At 44.8% G+C, this 25,114-nt stretch overlaps 2 protein-coding genes across 3 annotated transcripts; both read right to left on the bottom strand.

The window, feature by feature from the left end:
* Window positions 1-756: 756 nt before the first annotated feature.
* Dhod (dihydroorotate dehydrogenase 2) lies at window positions 757-24,058 on the bottom strand. Of its 2 annotated transcripts, none has more exons than XM_084606148.1 (8): window positions 23,689-24,058; window positions 22,330-22,542; window positions 19,506-19,705; window positions 19,097-19,346; window positions 17,584-17,697; window positions 14,582-14,735; window positions 10,322-10,481; window positions 757-876 (listed from the first exon to the last, which is right to left on the bottom strand). In XM_084606148.1, the coding sequence occupies exons 1-8, from the start codon at window positions 23,707-23,709 to the stop codon at window positions 792-794; spliced, it is 1,197 nt and encodes a 398-aa protein (XP_084462274.1). In that variant the 5' UTR covers window positions 23,710-24,058; the 3' UTR covers window positions 757-791. The 2 variants fall into 2 exon arrangements, with proteins under 2 accessions (XP_084462274.1, XP_084462275.1); XM_084606149.1 differs by having other exon boundaries at window positions 22,330-22,460; window positions 23,689-24,057.
* On the bottom strand, window positions 886-5,954 carry LOC146185165 (uncharacterized). The gene is made up of 2 exons (XM_084606150.1): window positions 3,241-5,954; window positions 886-1,140 (listed from the first exon to the last, which is right to left on the bottom strand). The coding sequence occupies exon 1, from the start codon at window positions 4,281-4,283 to the stop codon at window positions 3,843-3,845; it is 441 nt and encodes a 146-aa protein (XP_084462276.1). The 5' UTR covers window positions 4,284-5,954; the 3' UTR covers window positions 886-1,140; window positions 3,241-3,842.
* Window positions 24,059-25,114: the final 1,056 nt, after the last annotated feature.

Genomic DNA, 25,114 nt, shown 5'->3' with positions numbered 1-25,114 from the left:
ACTGCAGTCGGCAACTGATTTTTCTGACTTTGCGGGGCCCTGGAAATGGTGCAAATAATCAAACGGTCTGAAAAATTCATAAACATGAAAAAAAATCAGTTTTCTGGAAAAAATAAGGTAAACAAATTATGAAGTTCACCGCTTCTCATGTTTTGTTTATGTATACAGTGATAATAGGGAGTTATAGCAATGCGCGATCTGTGATCCGCTTCCGCACGCCGCCTGTGCGCACACGCTAGCATGATCCAATAAGGCGGGCATGGCCGGCAAAATGCTTGCGCTTATCACTGCCGATATGGCAGGTGTGCCTGCCATTGCCAAGCATTCAATTCGCTCAAGGCGGTCACAGCATTCGCAGTGGTGCCCCGCTCAAGTGGGTTGTGCTAAGCTATAACCACTATAACTCTTCAGTTAGATCATCTCAGCTAGTCAAATGCTTCCGTCATGTCCATGCCCTTAAAGACTGTGACGCAGCCTACAAAGAGAGTCCAATTCAACTGAAAGTGGAACGTGAGCACCGTTTGTTGCAGCTTCGACACTGCCGCCGCCTGTGAGGAAAGGAGGGGGAGTACATTCTCTCTCGTACTGCTTGCGTTTTTCCGCGAGTTCCATCTCGCAGTCTTCGCTACCATCTTTAACTAGAGTTTTTTGGTTTAAACTAAAATATCTCCAACATCTCAAGCTGTAATTTAGACAAATTATTTAAGAGCCAAAAACTGGTGCCAAGAGTCTTTAACATCTCTCTGAGCAAAGCAATAATAGTCAACAGTTTATTTCATTCAAGGACAAACCTAACCCATGGCATCAACACTTCGCTGTTTTGCATTTCTATGGTCAGCCCCAACAGCATCTTGAACTCTTGTATATCCATCCCTCCTGAAGAAAAAAAAAAAACATAGGCAAAAAATATGTGCACTCTTCATATGCAACACTGAAAATGCAATGCGAAAATGAGGCACAGAAGGGCAAATGAACAGGGCAATAAACAATAAAAGACATAATAAAATCCAGATGCCTAAAAAAAAATTCCTAAATACTGGGTCTTACAGTGGCCACTTTCAGAATTTGAACTGTCAGGCATAGATGACATAGGTTATTGTAACGATTATACTATCTTAACATAGCTATTTTTGTAGTGCTCTAAGAAACACTAGAAGGCCTTTCAGGTATGATCTGGATCAGATTCCATTAGAATATGCTGTGGAAGTGAGGAATCGATTTCAAGAATTAGATCTAGAAGACAAAGAGCCCGAAGAGATGTGGACTGATGTTCGTGATATAATACAAGAAGTTGCTACTAAGGTAGTTCCAAAGCAAAAGAAATGCAAAAAAGCAAATTGGTTATCTGAAGAGGCTTTGCAAATAGCTGAGGAAAGGAGGATGGCAAAAGGTATGGGGGAAAGAGAAAGATACAAGGTTCTCAATGCGGATTTTCAGAAAATAGCAAGGAGAGATAAGAATGCCTTCCTGAACATACAGTGTCAAGCAGTTGAGGACAACAGCCAATTAAGAAACACAAGAGCTCTGTATAAGACAATCAAAGATATCAAAGGAAGCTTCTGTGCTAAGCTGGGCGTGATAAAGGACAAACGAGGCAAGGACCTCACTGAAGCCTCAGAGATAAAGAAGAGGTGGCAGGAATACACAGAAGAACTGTACAAGAAGGACCCGGATGTGCAATCCCAACATAGGACGGTTCTGATTACTGATCTCGAGCCGGGCATCCTGAAGAGTGAAGTTGAATGGGCCTTAGCCAGCCTTGCTAAGAACAAAGCAAGCGGAATTGATGGTATTCCAGCTGAGTTGCTTCAAAACCTCAACCACGACGCTGTTACCACACTGCATACATTATGTCAAAAGATTTGGACAACCCTGCAGTGGCCACAGGATTGGAGGAGGTCAGTTTACATCCCCATTCCAAAGAAAGGCAGTGCCAAAGATTGTTCCAACTACCGCACTATCGCGCTTATTTCGCATGCTAGCAAGGTGATGTTAAAAATCCTGCAAGGTAGGCTGCAGCAGTATGTGGATCGGGAGCTTCCGGACGTGCAAGCTGGGTTTCGCAAGGGCAGAGGAACTAGAGACCAAATTGCCAACCTTCGCTGGATCATGGAAAAAGCAAGAGAGTTCCAGAAACCCATTTACTTCTGCTTTATTGATTATGCGAAAGCGTTTGACTGCGTAGATCACAGCAGATTGTGGCAAGCTCTCCGAGAGATGGGAGTTCCAATTCACCTCATCTGTCTCCTCAGGAACCTTTATGAAGGGCAAGAGGCCACAGTCAGAACTGGGCATGGTCTTACTGATTGGTTTCCGATTGAGAAAGGGGTGAGGCAAGGCTGCATACTGTCGCCCTGCCTATTTAACCTATATGCAGAGTGCATCATGAGGAAGGCCGGTCTGGACGAGTCTTCAGCTGGAGTGAAGATTGCTGGAAAACGTATCAACAACCTTAGATATGCGGATGATACCACTTTAATGGCAGAAAGTGAAGTGGAACTCAAGAGACTTCTGATGCGCGTACAAAAAGAGAGTGAGAAGTTTGGGCTTAAACTGAACATTAAAAAGACGAAGATCATGGCGTCTTGCCCTATCAAGTCCTGGAGCATCAATGGACAAGAAGTGGAAGCTGTGACAGATTTTCTGTTCTTGGGCGCCAAGATTACCTCGGAAGGAGACTGCAGCCATGAAATTAGGAGACGCCTGCTTCTGGGAAAGAGAGCAATGGTTAGCCTTGACCGCCTAGTAAAGAGCAGAGACATTAGTCTGCCAACCAAGATCCGTATAACCCGTGCTATGGTCTTTCCAGTTGTGATGTATGGATGCGAGAGTTGGACTGTGAAAAAGGCTGACCGCCGAAGAATTGACGCATTTGAATTGTGGTGCTGGCGAAGACTCTTGAGAGTTCCTTGGACTGCCAGAAGATCAAATCAGTCGGTATTGTCGACCATAAACCCTGACTGCTCATTGGAGGGTCAAATTCTAAAGTTAAAGCTCAGCTACTTTGGTCATCTGATGAGAAGAGAGGAGTCGCTGGAGAAAGATTTGATGTTGGGAAAGGTTGAGGGTCGCCGGAGAAGGGGTAGGCAGCGAACGCGATGGTTAGATGGCATTCTCGAGGCATTGCAGATGAAACTATGTGATGTTAAGAAGATAGTGAGAGACCGGAAAGCGTGGCGTGACATGGTCCATAGGGTCACGAAGAGTCGGACACGACTGAACGCCTGAACTGAACTGAACTGAAGAAACACTCAGTACAAAAAGTGAAGAACGTGTTTATCATTGCGATTTTAATGGTAATTGTATTTTTAGCTTCAATGGTTACTTGCTATGGGATAAGCTACAAAAATTGGGCACTCATTAAACAGTGCAGGCGATTCTATGCAATTTTTTTGCTTTCAGCAAAAATCATTTTACAATTCTGCAGCAAGTTACAGATGGAAAAAAAAAAGCTAAATATGAATATCTCTTCCACTAGGTTCGCACTTGTGATGCCAAAATCAAAAGGGACTCCGTAATCACCATCAAGCAGTGGAAGGCAGCAGCACAGCCTAGTTTTGTGTATCAGCGCTTCAAACATAGCCTTGGCACTGCTTTTGCTGGTGACTGTGTTTAACTACCTTTTAAGGATTATAAAAGCTCCACTTTCAGAAAATGCGGCATTTTCCACCATGGCAATCATTGGTACAGACCAACTTTATTTCATTCTCAGTGCCCTCAAACCCACTTATAACGATATTGAAGTGCCATTGAAATATCATTGTTACAACCGGGTTAGGACGAAAAAACAAAGAAAACATTATAAACTACACATTTAATGAGGACGAGGCAGCTTACACTTTTTATTTCATAGCGAGAAGAAACCCATAATCCTTAAGCGTTGTCTGTTTCACAGCAATCTGGCCGACATCTTTCTGCAGGGCAGCTACAAAACCACGCAGGGAGTCAATCATTCTCAAAACCTCCTGGTGAGATGCAACCTGCACAGGCTCTGGTTCATTGTTGCCGTCGCTGCTGTCACCGTCTTCTGCGCCAATAGCCTCGTCTGTCAGCTCTTCATCTGTCGCAACTGTATCATCAGCATGTAAAAATTCCCAAAGTGCCGACGCATCGCAGTCACTACCGCTCACTGTAGACCAAAGTTCAGCCATCGCTGTGCTGGCAAGAGCTTCGCAACCTTCTGCGTCGCCGGCATCTCCAGCGAAGCCCACTTTCCTGAAACAGTTCATGACGGCGGAGAAGTTTACTTCTGCCCATGCTCCAAAAATGAACTGCACTGCCATCAGAAGCGAGATCTTCAAGTCTGGCGCTGGTCGGCGTTCTCAGAACGAAACGTCGAGGTTCAGCGTGAGCCTGCTCAAAACATGTCAGCGATACAGTGCCTTGAAGCAAGCAATCACGCCTGCATCCATACACTGCAAGCCTGCAGTAATGTTAGGTGGGAGGAAAAAAAGCTTCCACATGCAAGAGCTTCTGAGCTGTTTGGTGCACAGTGCAATTGTTGAGCACCAATGTCACCTTCCTGCCTTCACGCTGCATCCACTGATCAAACTCGACCAGCCACTCGCAGAGAAGTTCGCGCGTCATCCACGCTTTCTCATTATGACGGTAGCGAACTGGAATCCTCGTGGCAACACAAAAACAGCGAGGATCCTTGGATATCCCTAAGACGAAGGCGGGGCAGTTGTTGCTGCCGTCCATGTTGGCACATAATAAAACGGTCACACGCAATCTGCTTTGCTTGCCGCCCTTACAGAGATCGCCTTTTAAAGTGTGCGCCTTCGAAGGTAGCATCTGAAAAAAAAGCTCCGCCTTGTCCCCATTGTACAAGTCCCGGTCCGCACATGTTTCTCAGATGCAGGGCAGTATTTCCTGAAGCCACTTCTGCCTAGCATCTACACTGAGCGATTCTGCCTTGCCCACGACTTACTTGTAGACGATTTCTTGAACCTTTAAATCCACCCACCACCAGGCTGAAGATCCACGTTGCGTAGGAGGTATGCAAAGTCCTTTGCCTTCTGCGCTAAAATTGGGCCACTATTCGACAGGTTCACTGCACGGGCGTTCAACCACTGGTAGAGCACCTGTTCTACGTCTTTGTAGGCCCCGTGTCAAACCCTTCTCCTGCCACTGTTCATTGCATGGGCAGCACTGGCATCGCTTTCGTTCTCAATCTTGAGCACGTTGTGGCTGATTGTCGATACTGTCGATTGTGTCAGGCCGTACTTGCGCACCAAGTTGCACACTTATGCTGTCCTTGTGCTCACATACAATGTTCCACTTGACCTTTAGCGGTATTGCCGTTCACTTCATCTGCACCGATTGTGTCCCGCTTCCTGAAAGCGGATCCTCCATTGCTGTTCACAGAGAATCGAGGGCCAGCAAGATCATGGCAACAATGTTGGCACATTAGGAGAACTAAGTTAGAAAGACAAGCACGAACACTGCTGCACGACTGCCATAAAATATGTGCAGCCGCGAAGCGGGGGCCTGGACGAATACCGTATTTACTCGCATAATGCTCACACTTTTTCTTGCTGAAATTTGATGCTAAGTTGGGGGGTGCGATATTTATGTGGGGAAAATTTCAAGCAAATGTTTTGGAGCACTGAAAGCAAATTAAAAAATAAGTGCGAATCGGGATTTTTATGTCAGCTATTTTAAATATAACCAAAACATTACTTTCAAGCAGAACTTACCCTTGTTATAAAAGTACAGGATCGCCAAAAGCACATACTGCTAAAGCACTTTATTTACCACACACAGCCTCATCATCACTCCCCGCGTTCCGTGGTATAATGCTCACAGCAGACCATAAGTTGTACTCTCGATCAGAGACTTGATCCGAGTCCGTATCGACACTGCAATCGCTGTCTCCAGTAGCGCACTACGCAGAACTCGTTGACGCCGAAGTGCCTGCTTGCAGCGCGGTTTCTATGCTGTAGCCCGTACTCGAAATCTTTCAGCTTAAAAGCAGCTGTATAACTTGCGTACTATCCCAGTTCAGCGGAACATTCAATATATTGAACTGAGCGCCATGCCCCTGCAAGGGGCACTTCTAATGTAGCCAATGATCACTTCGCGCATGGAGTAGGGTCGGGCTGCTGACAGCATTAATGCCGTAAAACCGCTGGATTAGGTGACCATGAGGTTCAACTGAAAGTGGCCTTTGGTATGCAGTAATTGTTTCCAACATGACAATGCTGCCATGTGGGAATGCCGGAGTTCGGTGCACCGGTTGTTGTGTGAAGAAGCCACCCTTGCTCACTGAAGGCTTGTGGTGGTTCTTGCATGGCTTGCTTTGCTGCTCAAGGAGAAGAAATGAAGTGTACTTGATTTGAACTGAATTATGGTTGAGTTTATAGTGTGTCAGTAACAGAATCGGATCTCTTATGATCAGCTGTGGCTCTTCCTGAAGCACCATCCGCAGCAGCTTTGATGTAAACCCCAACTAGAAAAGCCATTTGTGCCACACAGCGCAGGACGGAAGCCCTGACACCCCAATCTGTTCCTATAAATACTGAGAGCACACGCTAGTGCCCATGAAATGGCATGTAGAGATGTGCTACTCTTTTTAATGCCTGTCACGAAGTGATGATTGATGCACAGGTGAGTGCACATGCTTCTTGCAAGAAGCTGCACTCGTGGTGAATAGTGGGCTGCCAGTATTCCGGTAGGATGTGTATCCCAACAAAAGTGTGCCGCTAGCGTGGGTACACCATATGCACTCTTCTAGGTTACAGAGAAGCTCATCTGTGGGGATGTTTTATATATTTAATTATCAATATATCAAACTTACATATATCGCAATCCCCTTCAGGTTCAATATTCAGTTCAGTTCAGTCGTTCAGTCGTGTCCGACTCTTCGTGACCCTACGGACCATGTCACGCCACGCTTTCCGGTCTCTCACCATCTTCCTAACATCACATAACTTAATCTGCAGTGCCTCGAGGATGCCATCTAACCATCGCGTTCGCTGCCTACTCCTTCTCCGGCGACCCTCAACCTTTCCCAACATCAAATCTTTCTCCAGCGACTCCTCTCTTCTCATCAGATGACCAAAGTAGCTGAGCTTTAACTTTAGAATTTGACCCTCCAAGGAGCAGTCAGGGTTTATGGTCGACAATACCGACTGATTTGATCTTCTGGCAGTCCAAGGAACTCTCAAGAGTCTTCGCCAGCACCACAATTCAAATGCGTCAATTCTTCGGCGGTCAGTCTTTTTCACAGTCCAACTCTCGCATCCATACATCACAACTGGAAAGACCATAGCACGAGTTATACGGATCTCGGTTGGCAGACTAATGTCTCTGCTCTTTACTAGGCGGTCAAGGCTAACCATTGCTCTCTTTCCCAGAAGCAGGCGTCTCCTAATTTCATGGCTGCAGTCTCCTTCCAAGGTAATCTTGGAGCCCAAGAACAGAAAATCTGTCACAGCTTCCACTTCTTGTCCATTGATGCTCCAGGACTTGATAGGGGAAGACACCATGAACTTCGTCTTTTTAATGTTCAGTTTAAGCCCAAACTTCTCACTCTCTTCTTGTACGCGCATCAGAAGTCTCTTGAGTTCCACTTCACTTTCTACCATTAAAGTGGTATCATCCGCATATCTAAGGTTGTTGATACGTTTTCCAGCAATCTTCACTCCAGCTGAAGACTCGTCCAGACCGGCCTTCCTCATGATGCACTCTGCATATAGGTTAAATAGGCAGGGCGACAGTATGCAGCCTTGCCTCACTCCTTTCTCAATCAGAAACCAATCAGTAAGACCATGCCCCGTTCTGGCTGTGGCCTCTTGTCCTTCATACAGGTTCCTGAGGAGACAGATGAGGTGAATTGGAACTCCCATCTCTTGGAGAGCTTGCCACAATCTGCTGTGATCTACGCAGTCAAACGCTTTCACATAATCAATAAAGCAGAAGTAGACGGGTTTCTGGAACTCTCTTGCTTTTTCCATGATCCAGCGAAGGTTGGCGATTTGGTCTCTAGTTCCTCTGCCCTTGCGAAACCCAGCTTGCACGTCCAGAAGCTCCCGATCCACATACTGCTGCAGCCTACCTTGGAGGATTTTCAACATCACCTTGCTAGCATGCGAGATAAGCGCGATCGTGCGGTAGTTGGAACAATCTTTGGCACTACCTTTCTTTGGAATGGGGATGTAAACTGACCTCCTCCAATCCTGTGGCCACTGCAGGGTTGTCCAAATCTTCTGACATAATGTATGCAGAATGTTAACAGCGTCATGGTTGAGGTTTTGAAGCAACTCAGCTGGAATGCCATCAATTCCGCTAGCTTTGTTCTTAGCAAGGCTGGCTAAGGCCCATTCAACTTCACTCTTCAAGATGCCCGGCTCAAGATCAGTAATCACAACCGTCTTATGTTGGGTTTGCACATTCGGGTCCTTCTTGTACAGTTCTTCTGTGTATTCCTGCCACCTCTTCTTTATCTCTGAGGCTTCAGTGAGGTCCTTGCCTCGTTTGTCCTTTATCACGCCCAGCTTAGCACAGAAGATTCCTTTGATATCTTTGATTGTCTTATACAGAACTCTTGTGTTCCTTATTTGGCTGTTGTCCTCAACTGCTTGGCACTGTATGTTCAGGAAGGCATTCTTATCTCTCCTTGCTATTTTCTGAAAATCCGCATTGAGAACCTTGTTTCTCTTTCCCCCATAACTTTTGCCATCCTCCTTTCCTCAGCTATTTGCAAAGCCTCTTCAGATAACCAGTTCGCTTTCTTGCATTTCTTTTGCTTTGGAACTACCTTAGTAGCAACTTCTTGTATTATATCACGAACATCAGTCCACATCTCTTCGGGCTCTCTGTCTTCTAGATCTAATTCTTGAAATCGATTCCTCACTTCCACGGCATATTCTAATGGAATTTGATCCAGATCATACCTGAAAGGCCTTCTAGTTTTCTGCATTTTCCTCAATCGAAGCTTAATTTTGGCAACAAGAAGCTGATGATCGGTGCCACAATCGGCCCCAGGCCTTGTTTTTACTGCTTGTATAGTGCTTCTCCATCTCTGCCGGCAAAGAATATAATCGATCTGATTCCTGTACAGACCGTCCGGTGAAGTTCATGTGTACAGGCGCCTCTTGTGCTGTTGAAAATGAGTATTCGCTATGGTCAGGTTGTTTTCTTGACAAAACTCAACTAGCCTCTGCCCAGCTTCATTTGGCTCGCCAAGACCAAATTTGCCTATAATTCCGGATATTTCTTCACTCCCGACCTTAGCATTCCAGTCTCCTATGAGAAAAACGACGTCTGATGATGGGGTGCGGTCTAAAAGGCATTGTAGGTCCACATAAAATCTCTCAATGTCAGCTTCTTCAGCAGTAGTGGTCGGTGCAATATACCCGGGATCAACTCTACTTACTTTTAACAGGGCCTGCGCTTACAAGACGTTGAGTGCCTGGTTTTGCCTTCTTAGCAATTGATTGAAGGACTAGTTATAATGCTCTTCCACAATGATATGCGTCAAATTATAGATGTATCTTCAACACCGTATTACTTCAGTGGAAAACATCATGTGATCCTAAATTGAGATCCCTCTAAGGTCTGGTGCTTGTGACGGTGCTTGTGGCACTTGTGACAAAGAAATCCGTGAGGGTTATTGCATGCGGTTTGAAAATGAGCGCTATCATCATCGCTATCGCTGTCTGTCACCACGCAAAGAGTGCGGCCGTATCATTATCGCCAAAAGTACAACCGTGGAAGATGGCAGCGACCACAACAACAATGCAATAGCTCTCTAGATGAAACAGCAGATTCATCGAGATTTCTGGCAGGGTTTCAAGGTTGAAACCTCGCAGTTAGATACGGTTATTCGCACTCTATGATTTTATAAATCAGAAAGGCTCGGAATTTCCTACAGTTCACCAAGTCGCTGAACGGTGGTGTGCATGCAAAAAGGACTGCCGCCAGTGTATGCGCTATGGAAGCAGTGCTTACAGTGGTTGTCAAGGTTCGGCTGCTCTTCAAGCGAGCACAAATCTCCGACTGTTAAAAGCATACTTAAGTTATTTTATGGCTATTGATGTATACTGTAATAAAGAGTTTAGTGGCCTTTATGATGATCAGCGTTGTTCAGCCCGATTCAATGATCGCTGGTAAGTAGGCAAGCCTACATGCATGTGGGTGTGTGCTTTTTCTGTTTGTTTTTTCCTTTTTTTCTTCTGCTGGTACAGATATAACAATTATCGGTTATAACGATCGAATTTTCCGATTTTTTCGATAGCGTTATAACTGGGCTGCACTCTACACGCGGTACCTTGAACAGCTGCAGGATGGAACTTAAGCAAGCAAAGCATCATATCACCTCAGAAGCTCCGCCAACTCAGTCTTGACTGTCTGGACAACTGGTGGACCGTAGTAGATGAGTGAAGAATACAGCTGCACAGCAGATGCTCCAGCCCGGATTTTCGCGTAGGCATCCTCGCCGCAAAATACGCCACCCACTCCAATTATTGGTATGGACCCTGTTCCGACAAGGTAAATGAGAGCTCAGCATACAAAAATTGCAAGAGCCCTCAGTATAGCTTTTAGATATCCCATCACATTTTTTTTTTCTTACTTCTGGCTCTAAGATCTGCTCTGACTAACTAAAGGCTGGCTGTTTCAGCAGAACCTTGCAGTCATTTTTAAAGATAGGCCTTTTGAGTTATCAAGGCTACCTTCATGGCATAGAAATACCAGTGGTGGCAGACATCAGAAAACAGGTGAGTCGCAGTAAGCTGGTAAGCTAAATTCAGGCAGGCAACTTACCAACTATAAATACCAGGCTCTCCCGGTTGTAGAGATTTTAAGCTGGTTGCATCAGTTTCTTGAAATTTGAAAATATAATTATTGGCAGGCGTGATGAATCCAAAGCATGCCATGCACCATTTCAAACTTGAGTAGCTGTGATGTGTACACTGACATTTCACCAATCAGTCAGAACACACGTGACTTGTGCACTCTGAATTTCCTTGTTTATAAGTCATGGTAGCCTTCTAACTTTTCATCGGTATGTAATAACATCAGCACAGCTTAAAGTTTACATGGTGATAAATTATGTGTCACTGGGTGTCATTTTTTGCTGTGCCCCGTAACTAGTATAATGGACGGAAGGTTGGTGTATAAAACAGAAAAAGAAAATTCCACCTTTCATAGAATTAATGGCTCCTATCTACAGCTTCACCTACGGCTCCTCCTTAGTGTACATGTAATAAGTTAAATCTCATTACAAGAGACACTGTTACAGAGACACTCGGTTACGAGAGACATCTGAAAGTGGTTTGGTTGGTTTCCCTATGTCTGCCATCTTAACAACTTTGCATATAAGAGACATGGTTACAAGAGACACTCGGTTACAAAGGACAACTTTTTCAGGTCCCTAGAGTAAATTCTTCACTATTTAGAAGAGACACAACCCAGGTGTGCTCATGCAATGCAGCTGATGCACTTCAGATTCCTTAAGCTAGATTCTGTTCCATATCAGCATCCTTTTTGTTGCAATATGTCAAGAACTAAGAAGGAGTGCTTTCCGATGATTGAAAAGTCAAAACGACCCCGTTGTTTCAGCCACTGGCATCACATTATCATCACCTACGAAGCAGATCAAAATGCCTGAATGACATCCAGCATTTCTAACTCCTCATTAAAATTTGATCACAAGATGAAAGCTCAGAATCCTGATTTCTTTCTCTTTGTGGACAATGCTTCTAGCAGCACCAAAGTTCTTGTGCTCAAAGCCACCAAAGTTATTTTTTCCCTCCAAACTCCACACGCTACCTTCAACTAATATACAAAGGCATTATGCACTCTGTCAAGTTTCTGTACAAAACAAGAATGGTAGAATGCCTGTTGCTCGACAGGTAGCAAGACTGTACAATAGCAATGATGCCAAGTTTGCTGTTCAGGTGATTTCAGGTGTCTGGAATGGCTTGAGAAGTGAAGCTGCGAATAACTCTTTCAGGCAAGCAGGATTTAAATGTGGTGACATAATGTGAGAGGGCCCATATACAGATACTGTGGAAAACTTCCTCGAAAATGAAGCTTGGGGGAGCATCCAAGAGACTGCTGAGGTACCAGAATCTTTTGAGGAATTCGTATCTGCAGATATGGATCTTGTGTGCTCCCGAAGAGCTTACAGACTACAATTCTCGCGGAAGTAAATGACACGTGTGCCACAGAGGATGACAACGAGGACATTTCAGAGGAAAAGTGTCAGCATCTGATGTTGACGAGCATGTGAGTGCTTCAAAGCTATTAGAGCAACAGGAAGGCTTGCAAAGTGAAGTACTTTACCTCCAGAATTCGGGAAGGAATGTACTACTCTGCACTTACAAAAAATACTAGTATGAATAACTTCTTTAAGCTTTCCTGAAAAATTCCCTGTTAATGCGTGTGAATGCATTTATGTGCTGATGTGTAGTAAACTGGTCAACACAGTGCTTTTAGAATTTTTGGTCACAAGAGACATTGCTTACAAGAGACTTTTTCGGGTCCCTTGAGTGTCTCTTGTAACGAGGTTTTACATCTGCTCACTTAATTACTAATTCCTTTATTTTGTGCTGAACAGGGCCTTTGATGCTATCATATTAAAATTGAATTTAAAACACTACATTACTGGTAGAGCCATAATCTTGCCGCGGCTAAACTAAATGAGGCAGAGACCAACAGATGGCCTTAATGAAACAAAATCAGAACTTATGAAAACATAACTAGACTGGATATGGCAGCAGCGTGCCAGTGTCACTTCCATTTGCCATGCTGTCTTTTATCACACTCTTAGTTTGCTCCATCTTGCCTTGCACATGTCACACACTCTTCTTAGTCAACAGGAAACCACTCTGAGGCAAAGGAGACACAACGGCAACACTCCTGTTGCCACCAGTGGCACAAGAGAGTCGAAGCATGAGCACGTTATACGTGCCATCCTGACTGGCTGGATTGTCCTTACACTTTGTACTGCTGAAAACAGTCTGTGGAATCAAGTACTATAGCACCAGTGGAAAAATCTGTTTGCAAAGAAATGATGAAAAGTGTGCTAAACTGAGCTCACTCAGGTGTAAAATGTTTCTTGCTCCGTTCACTAGTTAGCACAAAAAGAACCCCTATTTGCAAGGTGAAGGACGCTGAATTCACTTGAAATGTACAGATTATACTTCATAACTTTCTCTGCAGTTTTTCTGTTACTAGTGCGTCTTGCACCATGCGCCAAGCTACACTTACGTCTGGCCTAAGTCGAACCTCATTGATACGTTCCTGGTTCATATGGTTTCCCGTTTCATAGCCTTAAAACCGCGGGCAGTAAAAACATCACTCATAGAGTTGCACTATTTTTCTCCCAGTTAATACGTTTCACAATAACATGATTTACCGGTTACTACACTCGAAGCTTCTATGAATTGTGGTCAAGTAATATAATCAACCAGATTTGTGCTAATGAACGCTCACGACATAAAAAACTGATCACCAGCACTCACTCACTTTCCAGCAGTGCCTAAGTACAAAGGGACGAAGCATTAAAGAAAGCCAACATATGAGGCGCCTGTTCCCGCGGAAGCATGACTATTTAATGTGGAGAAACACGCTGGCTTCTTTGCGGTGCCTTAGGGGCATAGAGGTGAACAATTCGATAACTACAACTATTTGCTTGCATACGAGTGGGCTGGGTCTGGGGACGCAGCATGAGTAAAAATGGGGCGACTGTATGTGGCAACTGCAAGCCATCACGATAGCTTCTCCATATGTCTTTGGTATAAGGAGACGAAGGATCCAGAAACAAGCAAAGAAGCGATCCCAGCTTCCAACAAGATTGTTACAAACTCTCTTCCACTCTTAGGACAATGCAAATACAGACTAAATGATGCGAGAGCTAAAAAAGCAGCTGTGCATACTGGATGTCTGTAAATGCTAGCCAGTCTCAATAGTAAATGCCTTTATGCCCCATTCAGCAGCAAAATTTTTCAAATTCAGGCAGTTCGGATCGTACGCTCTCCCGGATAATACTTTTTTTTCCCTCATTTAAAAAAAACGTATTAACTAGGTTTTACTATATTTGGTAAAATGACACAGTAACGGGTGCCGCCTAATTATTCCTATCATCTGCCAAGAAAAGCTGTTGCCGAGTACAGTGCTAGCTCTAGCACACTGTGAGAAAAAACTGCGTATTCTGAATGCACAAAATCATGCAAAAATGTTAAGGTCAAAGGATGAATATTTGAACAAAATAAAAAAAAATACATTTATTTTTGTTTATCCAGCTACTTGAAAAAGTCAGCCCGAATTCCTTTTGTCAATCCTTCAGACAGAATTAAGACCAGCAAGACTGGCAGATGACAACGTCCGACGCACTCGGTCAACAACAGAGGAACCGACTACTGCGTTGCTAAATATAAAGTACCACCATTTCTGGGCCTGGCAATGCACTAGGAAGTCTCCTGATAGTGTTAATTTCTGCCAGCAATATTACTTAGTGTAGGATTTTAAGCAATGGGCCTTATTTGGATAGCACACATCGGTGCTTCTTCAATGTGTCTTAATCAGCAGCACTTTCACAGCAGAGGGAACGAAATGAGACTTCAAGGACCACCTTTAGTGAGCCGATACATGTCCGCTATGGTCCTGGTGGAGATGTCTCTGAGTGGCCTGCCACTGAGTCCACCGGCCTGAGATCGATGTTCGCTCTGCAGGCTGTCTGGCCGGGAGACGGTGGTGTTGCACACTACCAGTCCATCCACTTTGGCCTGCACAGAACCACAGCAATGCATTGTTGCTCTGCACTTCATAAACAGTGCAAACAACTGGACAACAGCACAACCACGCACCAAGAAACAAAGGATGTTAATTTTCAAAGAACAGCAGATTACAGACACCACTGAGGCCAAAAGTGGTGTCAAATTTTCAAAGTTGTATTAAAGCGTCATAGATGCGATCAGGCTGGCAGCAACAACAGAAAAATCCAAGATTACTATGATACGGAAACAGCACACAGTCCACAGACACCTTACAGTACAAGAGCTTGGGTACTACATGACTGCAGCTGGCTGCCCTCTCACGTTCTGGTTTCGACATTTGCCAATGAAGTCCCGAAAGGCATATGCTTTACTGTTCACAGCAAATAACCGAGTGTGGCATAGCAGCTTCTAAATAAACATGCACAGAATGTGCCAGTGCTGTGAAAGGCTATATTGAAATCAGCTGTCTGGTTCATGCCCATCTAACTGCCAAATGATGCAAATTTATGTCTTTATCCCGTGGGTGGGTGGAGGAGGGAGCATCCCTTCCTGGCTAGCACACTAACGGTTCTCGTCTCTTTCCTTCTTCAGCCTTTTGCACTGTAGTCGCCCCCACCTAGACCAGTCAACTTTTACGTGATCCACAACAATTTTGCAGGTTTTCCAACCTCTATGCACCGAAAACACCCCACTAGGCAGAAAAACTTCTCCAATGGGAAGCATGGTCGTAAACACAAAGCCTGGAAGGAGGTGCATATGAGAAGACAACATTCTTCCACAGAGGCTGTTGCATGCAGTGCTATTTGCACGAGCACATGGGTTTAATTCCTGGTTCCTGGCCCCACTACAGTAGACGTGCAGTGATATATTATTCTCACTTCAGTTTCATCTTAAATTGCAAGCAACCATCATGCAGGCATTCATCAGACAAAATTACTGTGATACACAGTTCTTGGAAATATTTTAAGACATGTTCAATAATCCTCGACTTTTCAGTTAATTCAGACGTTTTTTTTCTGGTTCATCGAAGGCCGAATTAACGAGCATTTGCTGCATTCAGCACCGGTCAGCACCGATACGACTGCTCCACCTGGTTTCATGCACGTCCTTCCTGTACAAAATCCCGTCTATAAAACCCTGATTCAAATTTATGCTGGATTTTCAGTAGGGTACACACTTGTATGCTATTCTAGTTTGATTTTATCTGACGATACCATGTCAATTCTGAGCAAAACAAGACAAACAGTGCTTGCTATATTCTACCTTCTTTTTTTTCACTGATTCGATATTCAATTTAATATTTAGGCGTTTTTTTCTTATATTCTTATTCAAAAATTTCAATATTTGCACACCCCTGATTTATACTATTCCTGCTGTGTCTTCTAATGCGTGGTATTGAAATGAGGCGGTTGTTGGCAGACATGAAACCCATGCATCAGGAAAGCTTTTAACATGTCCTGAAGACTTTTGTCCGCTATACCACTAAAATGCACATCTGGACTGCAGCCCTACAAAACAATCCTTGATCTGGTGAGCTAGGCCAACAGTGCAAGGAACACATACATGAAATATGCAATCCTGTTATGCAGTGAGTCAATGTATGACGGCCTCACGGAGTCTAACACTACACATTCGTAATCTACATAGGAATGCATCAGCGAGCAATAAATGTGTAAAAGTCATGCCATATCAGGGCCCCCAGAGTTTTTGTGAGCGCCCTTTGAGGACACTGAGAGTTTGCACAGCTTCAGTATTTGGGATTTGAAGTGAAGGAGGAATTGAAGTTTCCTTTCAAAAATCGCAGCTGGAAATTTGTACTCTCGAACAATTTCATTCGGGTGCATAGTGGGTGGTGCTGTCTTTGGGAGTTCTTTTTGGCCCCATAACCTGGGGCTTGTTTTTGTTTCAGTTACTACAAGGAGCCCTACTGTCCATCTGACACTGACAGTAGAGGACTGCCTTGGCTTGTTGTGTCCATTGCCTCCTCAGAAACGTTAAAGAACTGTGCTGACAGCATGAGTATGTTTGCTTTAGCTGCAGCAAACACAGCTTTAGAACTAGCTAGAAGTCTAATCCTGTCACCAGTACATTCTTTAGCAAATAGCATAATTGACATTAAAATCGCCTTCGGCAGCAAAATGGGTGACACACACCATGCGATTGCAGCAGCTTCAGTTAAGTTAGCTTCAGCGCCTAACAGCAATGTGGCGGGAAAAATGAGGGCACAAGATCGTTTTTTTTTTAGAGCGAGTGAAAAGTAATCAAAGACCACCCTAAGAGGGCGCTGCTAGGAGAAGTGCCACTTGGAGGGGTGCGGGGCACTGATCGGTATATCAAATGATCAGTGATATTGGGATTCAATATGTGGCACAACTTTCTTGCACTTTCACACAGGATAGCCAATAATCAGAAATATTCGAGTTCTATGTATCTGGGCTTGACTGTAAAGCGTAACTCAGGGTAGTTAGCAGCAAAGCGTCAAGCCTAGCAACTAGAAAAAAAAAGAGAAAATCAAAAAGGGGGCAGGAGGCAGGACAGGTGTGAGACAGTAGACAGGAAAGTGCAAGATAGAAGGGAAGAGAGAAAAAGGTGACCCTCGTTGGGCCAGCCCAGAGGTGCCATGTACAGAAAGCAGGGGCCAAAGTTGGTGAGTTGCCTCACTCTGTGCAAACACTCTGTGTCAGGTCAACCACCAGGATCCCCTTTTTCCCGCACACAGCCAAATTTCATGCAAGGCTTGGCATAGGTGGTCCAAGCCCACATGTGCTGAGAAACCTGTGGTGTCGCAAACCATTGCTATCACCTGCATGTTACAAATGTCCCTGCAGGCGGGGGGGGGGGAAAGACCTTAACGCACCCTGCTTCCGGTGACAACCGCTGCAATGTCAGCCTTCTCCTGGTCCGTCAGGTCGGGGGCAATCTTGAGCAGCACAGGCAGCTGCCTGGACAAACTGTTCCTTGCCTCAATCACCTGCCAAAGGATAAAACCCTGCATTGTCACACCTGCCCACTCTGTATGACCCAAAGAAGCGAACAGTCATTGAGACCTGCCTTCACTTTCATTGTGTAGGCTGAAATGGATAAGTACTTGTGTAGCCATTGGTCGCCTATTTTGCAAAAAAGTGAGAGAAAAACCAGCCATATGCAGTGCTTTACCAGCTACTCCACAGCAGTGGCTGTCTCACTTTTGAGCGTATGTATTTCATCTTGCTTAAGCAGCAGAGCAATCCCTTACCACAGCTACGATGGGGCTTAAAAAAAAAGTAGAGCAATTCTTCTCTGCTTTCCTTGGTTCCAGTGACCACTGCCTTTCCTTTCACACTTACAGCTATACACACACAGCTATAAAGCTAGCAGACCAATCATAGAAAAGTCACTCGGACTGGCAAAATTCTTTACTATATCAGCTGTTGGTGTAAGAAATATATTACCACAAGATGTGAACAAAAACTCTTGTAACTGAAAAAAAGAAGATGGCACTAAGAGACTATAAGAGAGAGGTGGAAGGTATTTTAGAGTATTTTTTTGTTTTCGTAAAGCAACGAGAGGTGTTTAGTAAGTAGCCATTCAATTGCCAGACAGCATCTTCATGACCATAAAAGCAGTGTGGCTACAAATACAGCTGAACTTAATTTCATGTAAAAACAAAAGCTTTGCCTGAACACTGTGTCTGCTGCTGTTGCTGTCTTTTAAGCGACAATAGATAAAAAATGTGCGTGACAGTCAAGCACTGCAAAATTGCACACTCTGCGCTTTCACTTCTTGCCACTGCTGCCTCATCCTGTGAATGTTCGGTAGTTTCTTCGCTTCCCTACTTCTCGCTGCACTTTTACTCTCTTTTACTTCCTCAATAGACTGCGCCACCTTCTTTCCATGCTTCTAGCCAGCTTTACTTTCTTTTTTTCTTCGAGATGCATGCTTTCTCCGACGGCTACAAGGAATATGTAAAGTTGGCTTGTCCTCAGTGCTTATAAACCTGGTGGTGAAGCCACTAAAAACAACAAAAACTAGGTAGCACACCTGTCGCCGTGGCCAGACGCACTTTACTATAACCAATTTTTATCCAAAATGTCTTTGCTAAAAAATGAGAAAAAATGCACGGTCATCTATGGAAGATGAACAGGGACTTCAGTTTCACTTTGCTATATACGAGTTTTTACTATATCCGAGTTTACTATAGCGGAGTTCTACTGTACTTGCATGGAACCGTATGGCCTGACGAGCAGCAAAAAGAACAACATGAATGAAAATGAATGAGGTGTCTATAGGCAGTAGTTTTGGATGCTGATGCATGCTCTAAAATGCATGCTCCCGAGCTTGCTGACAGTCTGCTACCTAATGTTTGTTGACCAAGAAACCAACGGACACACCTTGAGCAGCAGCTCCTCGAGATGGCGCCGCCGCTGCAGGGAGCGTAGGCCAGGTGTGTTGGGGCTCGACACATTTACCACCAGGTAATCGGCCACGTCGGCAAAGCGGTGTACGCCTGCCACATAGTCGGCCACCGCATCCTCACTCCCCTTGTTGCGGCCCAGATTCACGCCCACGGGGGCAACCCACGCCCGCTGTTCGTGCAGGGAAGCCCACACCCGTTCGTGGCCCACACTGTTGAAGCCATACCTGCAGTGCAAAGAGCACTCCACACCCTTCTTCCACTCGGTCTGCACACCTAAGGCCGATGACATGCTCGGACATTCCTATGCCCAAGCAAACTCTGAAAATCTTTTGATACTGGATCCCACAAAGATGAGATAGTAATGGGAGCAGATCCAGCCATACCTGTTGATCACTGCCAAGTCTTCTGAGAGTCGAAAGACGCGGGGCTTGGGGTTCCCAGGCTGAGGCAGTGGTGTCACCGAGCCAACTTCGATAAAGCCAAAGCCCCAGTCCTGAGCCCCCAGGACGCCCTCCCCATGCTTGTCAAAGCCCGCTGCCAAACCAATGGGGTTGGAGAGTGGCAGGCCAAGGACCTCTGTGTACTGCAAGGCCATGAAAAACAATTTAGTACCAACTCAAATCATGCTCTCTGTGCACATCCACTTTTTCTTTCATGTTCTTCATTTTCCACTCTATGAATCACGAAACCTGTAATTTTGATGCCAGCTTATGGGAATCCGGACAAAAAACATTTTTGAAATTGCCTTCTCGTAGCAGTAAGCAGAAAAAGCTGGCAGATTAAGGCAAAAATCTCACAGAGAATAGATTGAAAACTTACACTGCAGGGTACTGCCCAATAAGCCCTTACAGCAGAAGTTATCCTAATGCTGACACTATAAGGACAGTTATAGGACAGTTCAGACGCAAATTCAAAGTATCAAAAACCATCTTTTGTTTTGAGCCACACAACGCTCTGACACCTGAGCTGAGCAAAGAAGCATTTAAGTGGCATCATTCAATCCCAACACTGCTCAGTGTGCAGCAGTTAAGCTAGAAGGTTTTATTTTTACTAAAGGGAACTGCCATTTTTGTTCAAGTGCATTCTACCATATTTACTTAATTGTAAGCAGCCCCCCCCCCCCCCCTTTTTTTTTTCATGATCCCAAAGCTGAAGGTGAGGGGGGGGGGGTTAGATTCAAAAAATCCTAAAATGCTCACCCCCTATTTTTGGAGGCATTATCATGATAAGAGAGGTGCGAGAAATAAAATTCTTTTGGTGAAGAAACTTGGTGAACACCTTCAGCAAATGCAATTACAGTTTGCTCCAACTTCAAGCTGTGGCAGCCCTCTTCAAACTATTCCAACTTCCATTATGGCTGTCACACAGCTGACACCAAACAAAGCAACGCGTGGCCACGATACATGAAAAACCTGCTGAGCTCCATCGAGTGGCCGCCGGTTCCAGGCCAACGTGAAAGAAACATACTGATAGAGTTATTGGGGTCGCTTTCGACCAGTTTTCGGTGTTTTGCGCTGTCATCCGTAAAAATGGCTTATACTCTTACATACAACTTACAAGGTAAACTGCTTTAAATGTGCTTAGCTGACTGAGCTATTCTGAGTAATGCAGTTCATGTTCTTAATTATTTTCACAACTTTTCCTTCTGCTTTCAAGACAGTGCAGAGTTTGTCCTGAAAATAGAGAAGTCTTTTCAGCTCCTTCCAGTTGTCAATGTTTGTTGCCCTTTCTCCCTAACTTTTGAACAGAGCCATTCATTGTGTTTACTGCCACCTTTTTGTCTTTCAGTCATATCAAGTGCATGAAGAAGGAAATATGGGAAGCAAACCCAAGTTCTCTTGACTATGACAGCAGCTCTCTCTTTGAGAAATTTGCATTGTATAGGTGCAGAGAAAAATAGAGCAAGCTACTGATATTTTAAAATATTTCTTGCATTTCCCAACAGAAATTGCCAGCTGTGGTATGTGCGTGTAGGCAGTGGATACCAGTGTACTGACTTAAAAAGAAACAGAAAAGCCATTTGCAAAACTAGAACATCTAAAACAAAAGAATTTTGGAGCTAGCTTCACTACCACCAAACATAGCAGTGATTGAAAATGACACTCCTCCTCTCCGCCTCAACTCAGTGCACGCCAGTGAGCAAGAAAAAAATAAAGAAAACAAGTAGCAACAGTGTCCCACTACGCCTTTTCCTGCCTGTGTCACTTCAGAGTCCCTAATGTGTGAGCACACGCAGAAAGCCCACCTGACGCCAACAAGGAAGTGGGCGCTTCGGGAGGTACCCCACTTAGTTGCGAGCGGTCACCAGGAATATTTTTTAAAAATTACTTGCAAACCACATATGCCCTCTACACAGAACTTTTAAATTTGACTCGAATACTCCCCAAAACCACCTCTATGAATTTCTTGCAATATAATACCGCAATTAGCGTTTCAAGGTATCTTTAAGGACAATGTGTTTTTGTTTCTAATATGAAAGGACTGAGCCTGCACTTGCAATGCAACATTGTGCACCGTTTACTTATGTCTGCACCTTTACATCATTCCTCAGCTGCTACAAAAGACAACACTGATCCTACTCTCTCACAAAAACCCGGCTTGAACCCAAGAAAGTAGAAAGTCGTCCAGACATTTTATTTATTTTTCTAAGAAAACAGTTTCAGCGCTTCTTGAGTTGCCCGCCCAAGAAAACAAACTAAGTGTCGCATCTCTTTTTTACTGTGTCCATCTCCTGCATCCATGACCAACAGCTAATGATACGTAACAACCAAGCATAAAACATATCACACACATCCAACTTTTTTTCCTTCTGCAAAATTGTGCAGTCATTTCAACTTTGAGCTGCAAGTCAACTGTGGGTGGCCACTCAACAGGGGGGCCACTAACACACGCTTGATGCCATTGATGGTGTGGATAGATGTTCCTTTCATTTGCTGTTGACTTGGGGAGACAATGGTAACTTGATTCAGCAACTACTTCCCTCCTCCTGCAGCAGGTCCCTCCAGGATCTCAAATACACCTGCAGTCCCCTTTCTCAGTGGTCCTAAGTGATATTTGGGAGTAGTGGTGGCACAGTCATTTTTCTGTCTCTACGTTCCATCTTATAAACTAATTTCCTATACACTACTGAAATGCAGCAGTGAAGAGTGTGGACAGGCTATAGCTAGCCAGCATAGTACTTTGCAGATTGCGTGAGGCTGCTCTTACCAAGACGTCAGGGTCGGGCTCCCTGTGGGCTCGCAGCAACCGGAGCCGGGCCATCAGGACACCTAGCCGGTGAGCTGTCTCCGCGTCCAGGACTGTGTGTACCGCAGGCATAAGGAAGCGCCGGTAGAACTCTGCGTGGCCAGTCACTGTCAGCAGGCCTACAAAGCCCAGCGAGGCCCCACCCACGATGGCAGCCATCGACTTCAGCTTGTACTGCAATGTGTGGCACATAAGCTGTGCATGTCAACTCCACTGCGCCGAACCAGTGCTCAACTATTTGAGGAACAAATTTCCCTTTTAGCAGCAATCACAAATGAACTCCACAAACAAACAGCCAGAGTACCAATGGATGAACACAAAATTGCCATATGTGGGAATCTTTGTTGCACTTCGTATGAGTCAAATATTCCACCGGCCTATCTGTACAATACATTTTTAGAACTGTTCTCAGCACTTCTGTGCTTCCCTTGCTTCACAAAAATAGCACCCCGCCTGTGCACGAGTATGAGAAAAGGATCCATGTATGTGGTGAACAGTATGAAACGGCAGCACATGCAGAGGCAAGTCGAGTATACACAGATGACAGGTTACACTGCAGAAACCCTTTAATCGCAATGCAGGTGAAAATCATTAGTTGATTTCAATCCCATGGAAACAGTTCGATAAGCCAATTTTGTCCAAATGGCATATTAAATGGTTTCAACAGAAATGAACTACAAACTTTCCTTAAAATACTTTGAATAATTGTGATTTTCAAGCACCTGCGAAGGTAATTCATACTATTTAAGAATCGAAATTTTTAATGAAAAAGGAAAACGCTTCATACATCCAAAGCATTTAAAACAAATGTACTTCAAAAGAGGAACACGTAAATTAAGTTAATGCCTCAGATATACTTTAAAGGCAGGCTGCTGCACGAAATCGGGTACAGATCTCCCGGCATACATACACCGGAAACAATTCGCTACTGATATAGCTAACATCGCCACACGAATCTTGGGATGTAAACACACATAAATTTTGCGACTTCAGCATCTTAAAGACGACAGGAAGGCCTGCGCACTTGAAAAATTACAATACCTAACTCCATACAGTCGCTATATAAGCAATAAGAAACTCTATGCCCATAGCAGCGTTGAATTCGTCTGCTCAAATACGCACACAGTAAACGTCACCACGATACATACGCACGTGCTTTTTTTTTTAATGCTGCAGCATCAAAAATAGCCAGCAGCAGCTGTTCTTCAAGCAATCCCCCGGAATTCATGGCCGAAAACTCGAAAACTAAACTGTCACAACCATCGCGTGCTATAGTTGTTTTCAGCGGCACGGGTGAGCGACGGCACGAGAAAAACTCACCGCGAGACGAGCACTCGACATCTCGCCGGCAGTCGCACGTAAACAGCGCACCCGTTTTCGGAGACCACAACTGCTTCAAAAATCACAAGTTTCTATGAGTTGTCGCACTTCAAGCGTCGGCAGCGTTGGCGACTTGGCGGAGCGCGCCACGCTCACACATGCGCGGCATGCCCGGGGCGTGCTCGGGGCCATGCTCGCGGCACCCAGCTTGCTGAATCAGCCGAATAGGTACAGCACGCTTATTTGCCAGCAGTGCATTCACCAGGCTGAATTACGTTTTCGACAAAACATTAATATAATAAATAACAAGAAATAAACACATTTGGCGTCCCACCACGGCCTGTCTGTGTGTAGTGGGAAGAGGAATCATGGGAGGAATCGCCTACGAAATGGCGCCAAACGTGGTACCGTTTAAACTGTTTAAACCACGACCTACACATCGGTCTCTCGGGGCCGACCCCAGTGCCACCGCCGATGACACGATAACAAGCTTTCTCTAGCTGTGCGCTCATGTTATGTAAGATGAAATGCTCGGAAAGTCGGTCTATCACATCGCCTTCTGTAATAAAAAATAAATAAATAACCACTGGCCTAATTATCGCCGAAAAAGCGTGCATTTCAGTAAGGAAAAGGTTGTCCAGAGTTCCTTTTTCGAGGTTCCTCTCCCTCCCCGTATTTATGCACCACATGCGGGATAATAGCCAATCAGGATCATCTCATTTGGGAATGCCCCAATTGTTGTGGCTGTAGGAAGAGGGAAAGGAAGTGCACGGACTGGATCTGTAGCTGAGCCACCCCCGCTGCCTCGTGAGGACAAAAGAGAGGAAGTGGAGAATAAAGAAAACGAAAAAGGAGAGGAAGACGCTCGCCGTAACAGCCGTCGTCCACAGGTGGTAGCGGGTGCAATGACGGCCTACAACAGATAAAAATTCTGTGGTTGGGAATGACCCAATTCTCCCGGACATATTGATGGAATCAGAGAGAAGGAAACCTGGCACGCCCTCCTCCGGAGCTGGGCTCCGGAGCAGCAAGCTCGAGTAATCCGTCTGGCACGGGACGCTTTGCAAAAGACGTCCCCCTGCGGGAAACCTCTCCCTTGGAGGCCCCCTAGGGTCTTCTAAGGGAGCGGAGGGGCTACATCGATGGCAATAAAGTTATCTTGAACTTGAGGCCGTTTTTCGAGTTCACCACAAAAGAGCAGGCCTTGCACAGCCCTGTACTATAGTTATAAAACTGGTACAGTTTTTATGAAAAGTGTAGAGCCCAGTGGTTAGTGTTCCTGTATACAAGAACACACCATGTGGTCTCCCAGGCAAAAATCTTAACTGGTTCAGTTGGTTTAAGGAACAAATTTCCAGTTCATACGATTTGGTTCCCAGTTGGATAACAATGGATCCTCAACTGGGATCAACCAGGAATGTGTTCC

Source organism: Amblyomma maculatum, chromosome 6 (assembly GCF_055883805.1).
Source record: "Amblyomma maculatum isolate TAMU_Amacu chromosome 6, ASM5588380v1, whole genome shotgun sequence".
In the NCBI taxonomy this organism is placed as follows: Eukaryota; Metazoa; Arthropoda; class Arachnida; order Ixodida; family Ixodidae; genus Amblyomma; species Amblyomma maculatum.
The sequence above is the reverse complement of the archived record's forward strand: the minus strand, read 5'-3'. Positions and strand labels throughout refer to the sequence as shown.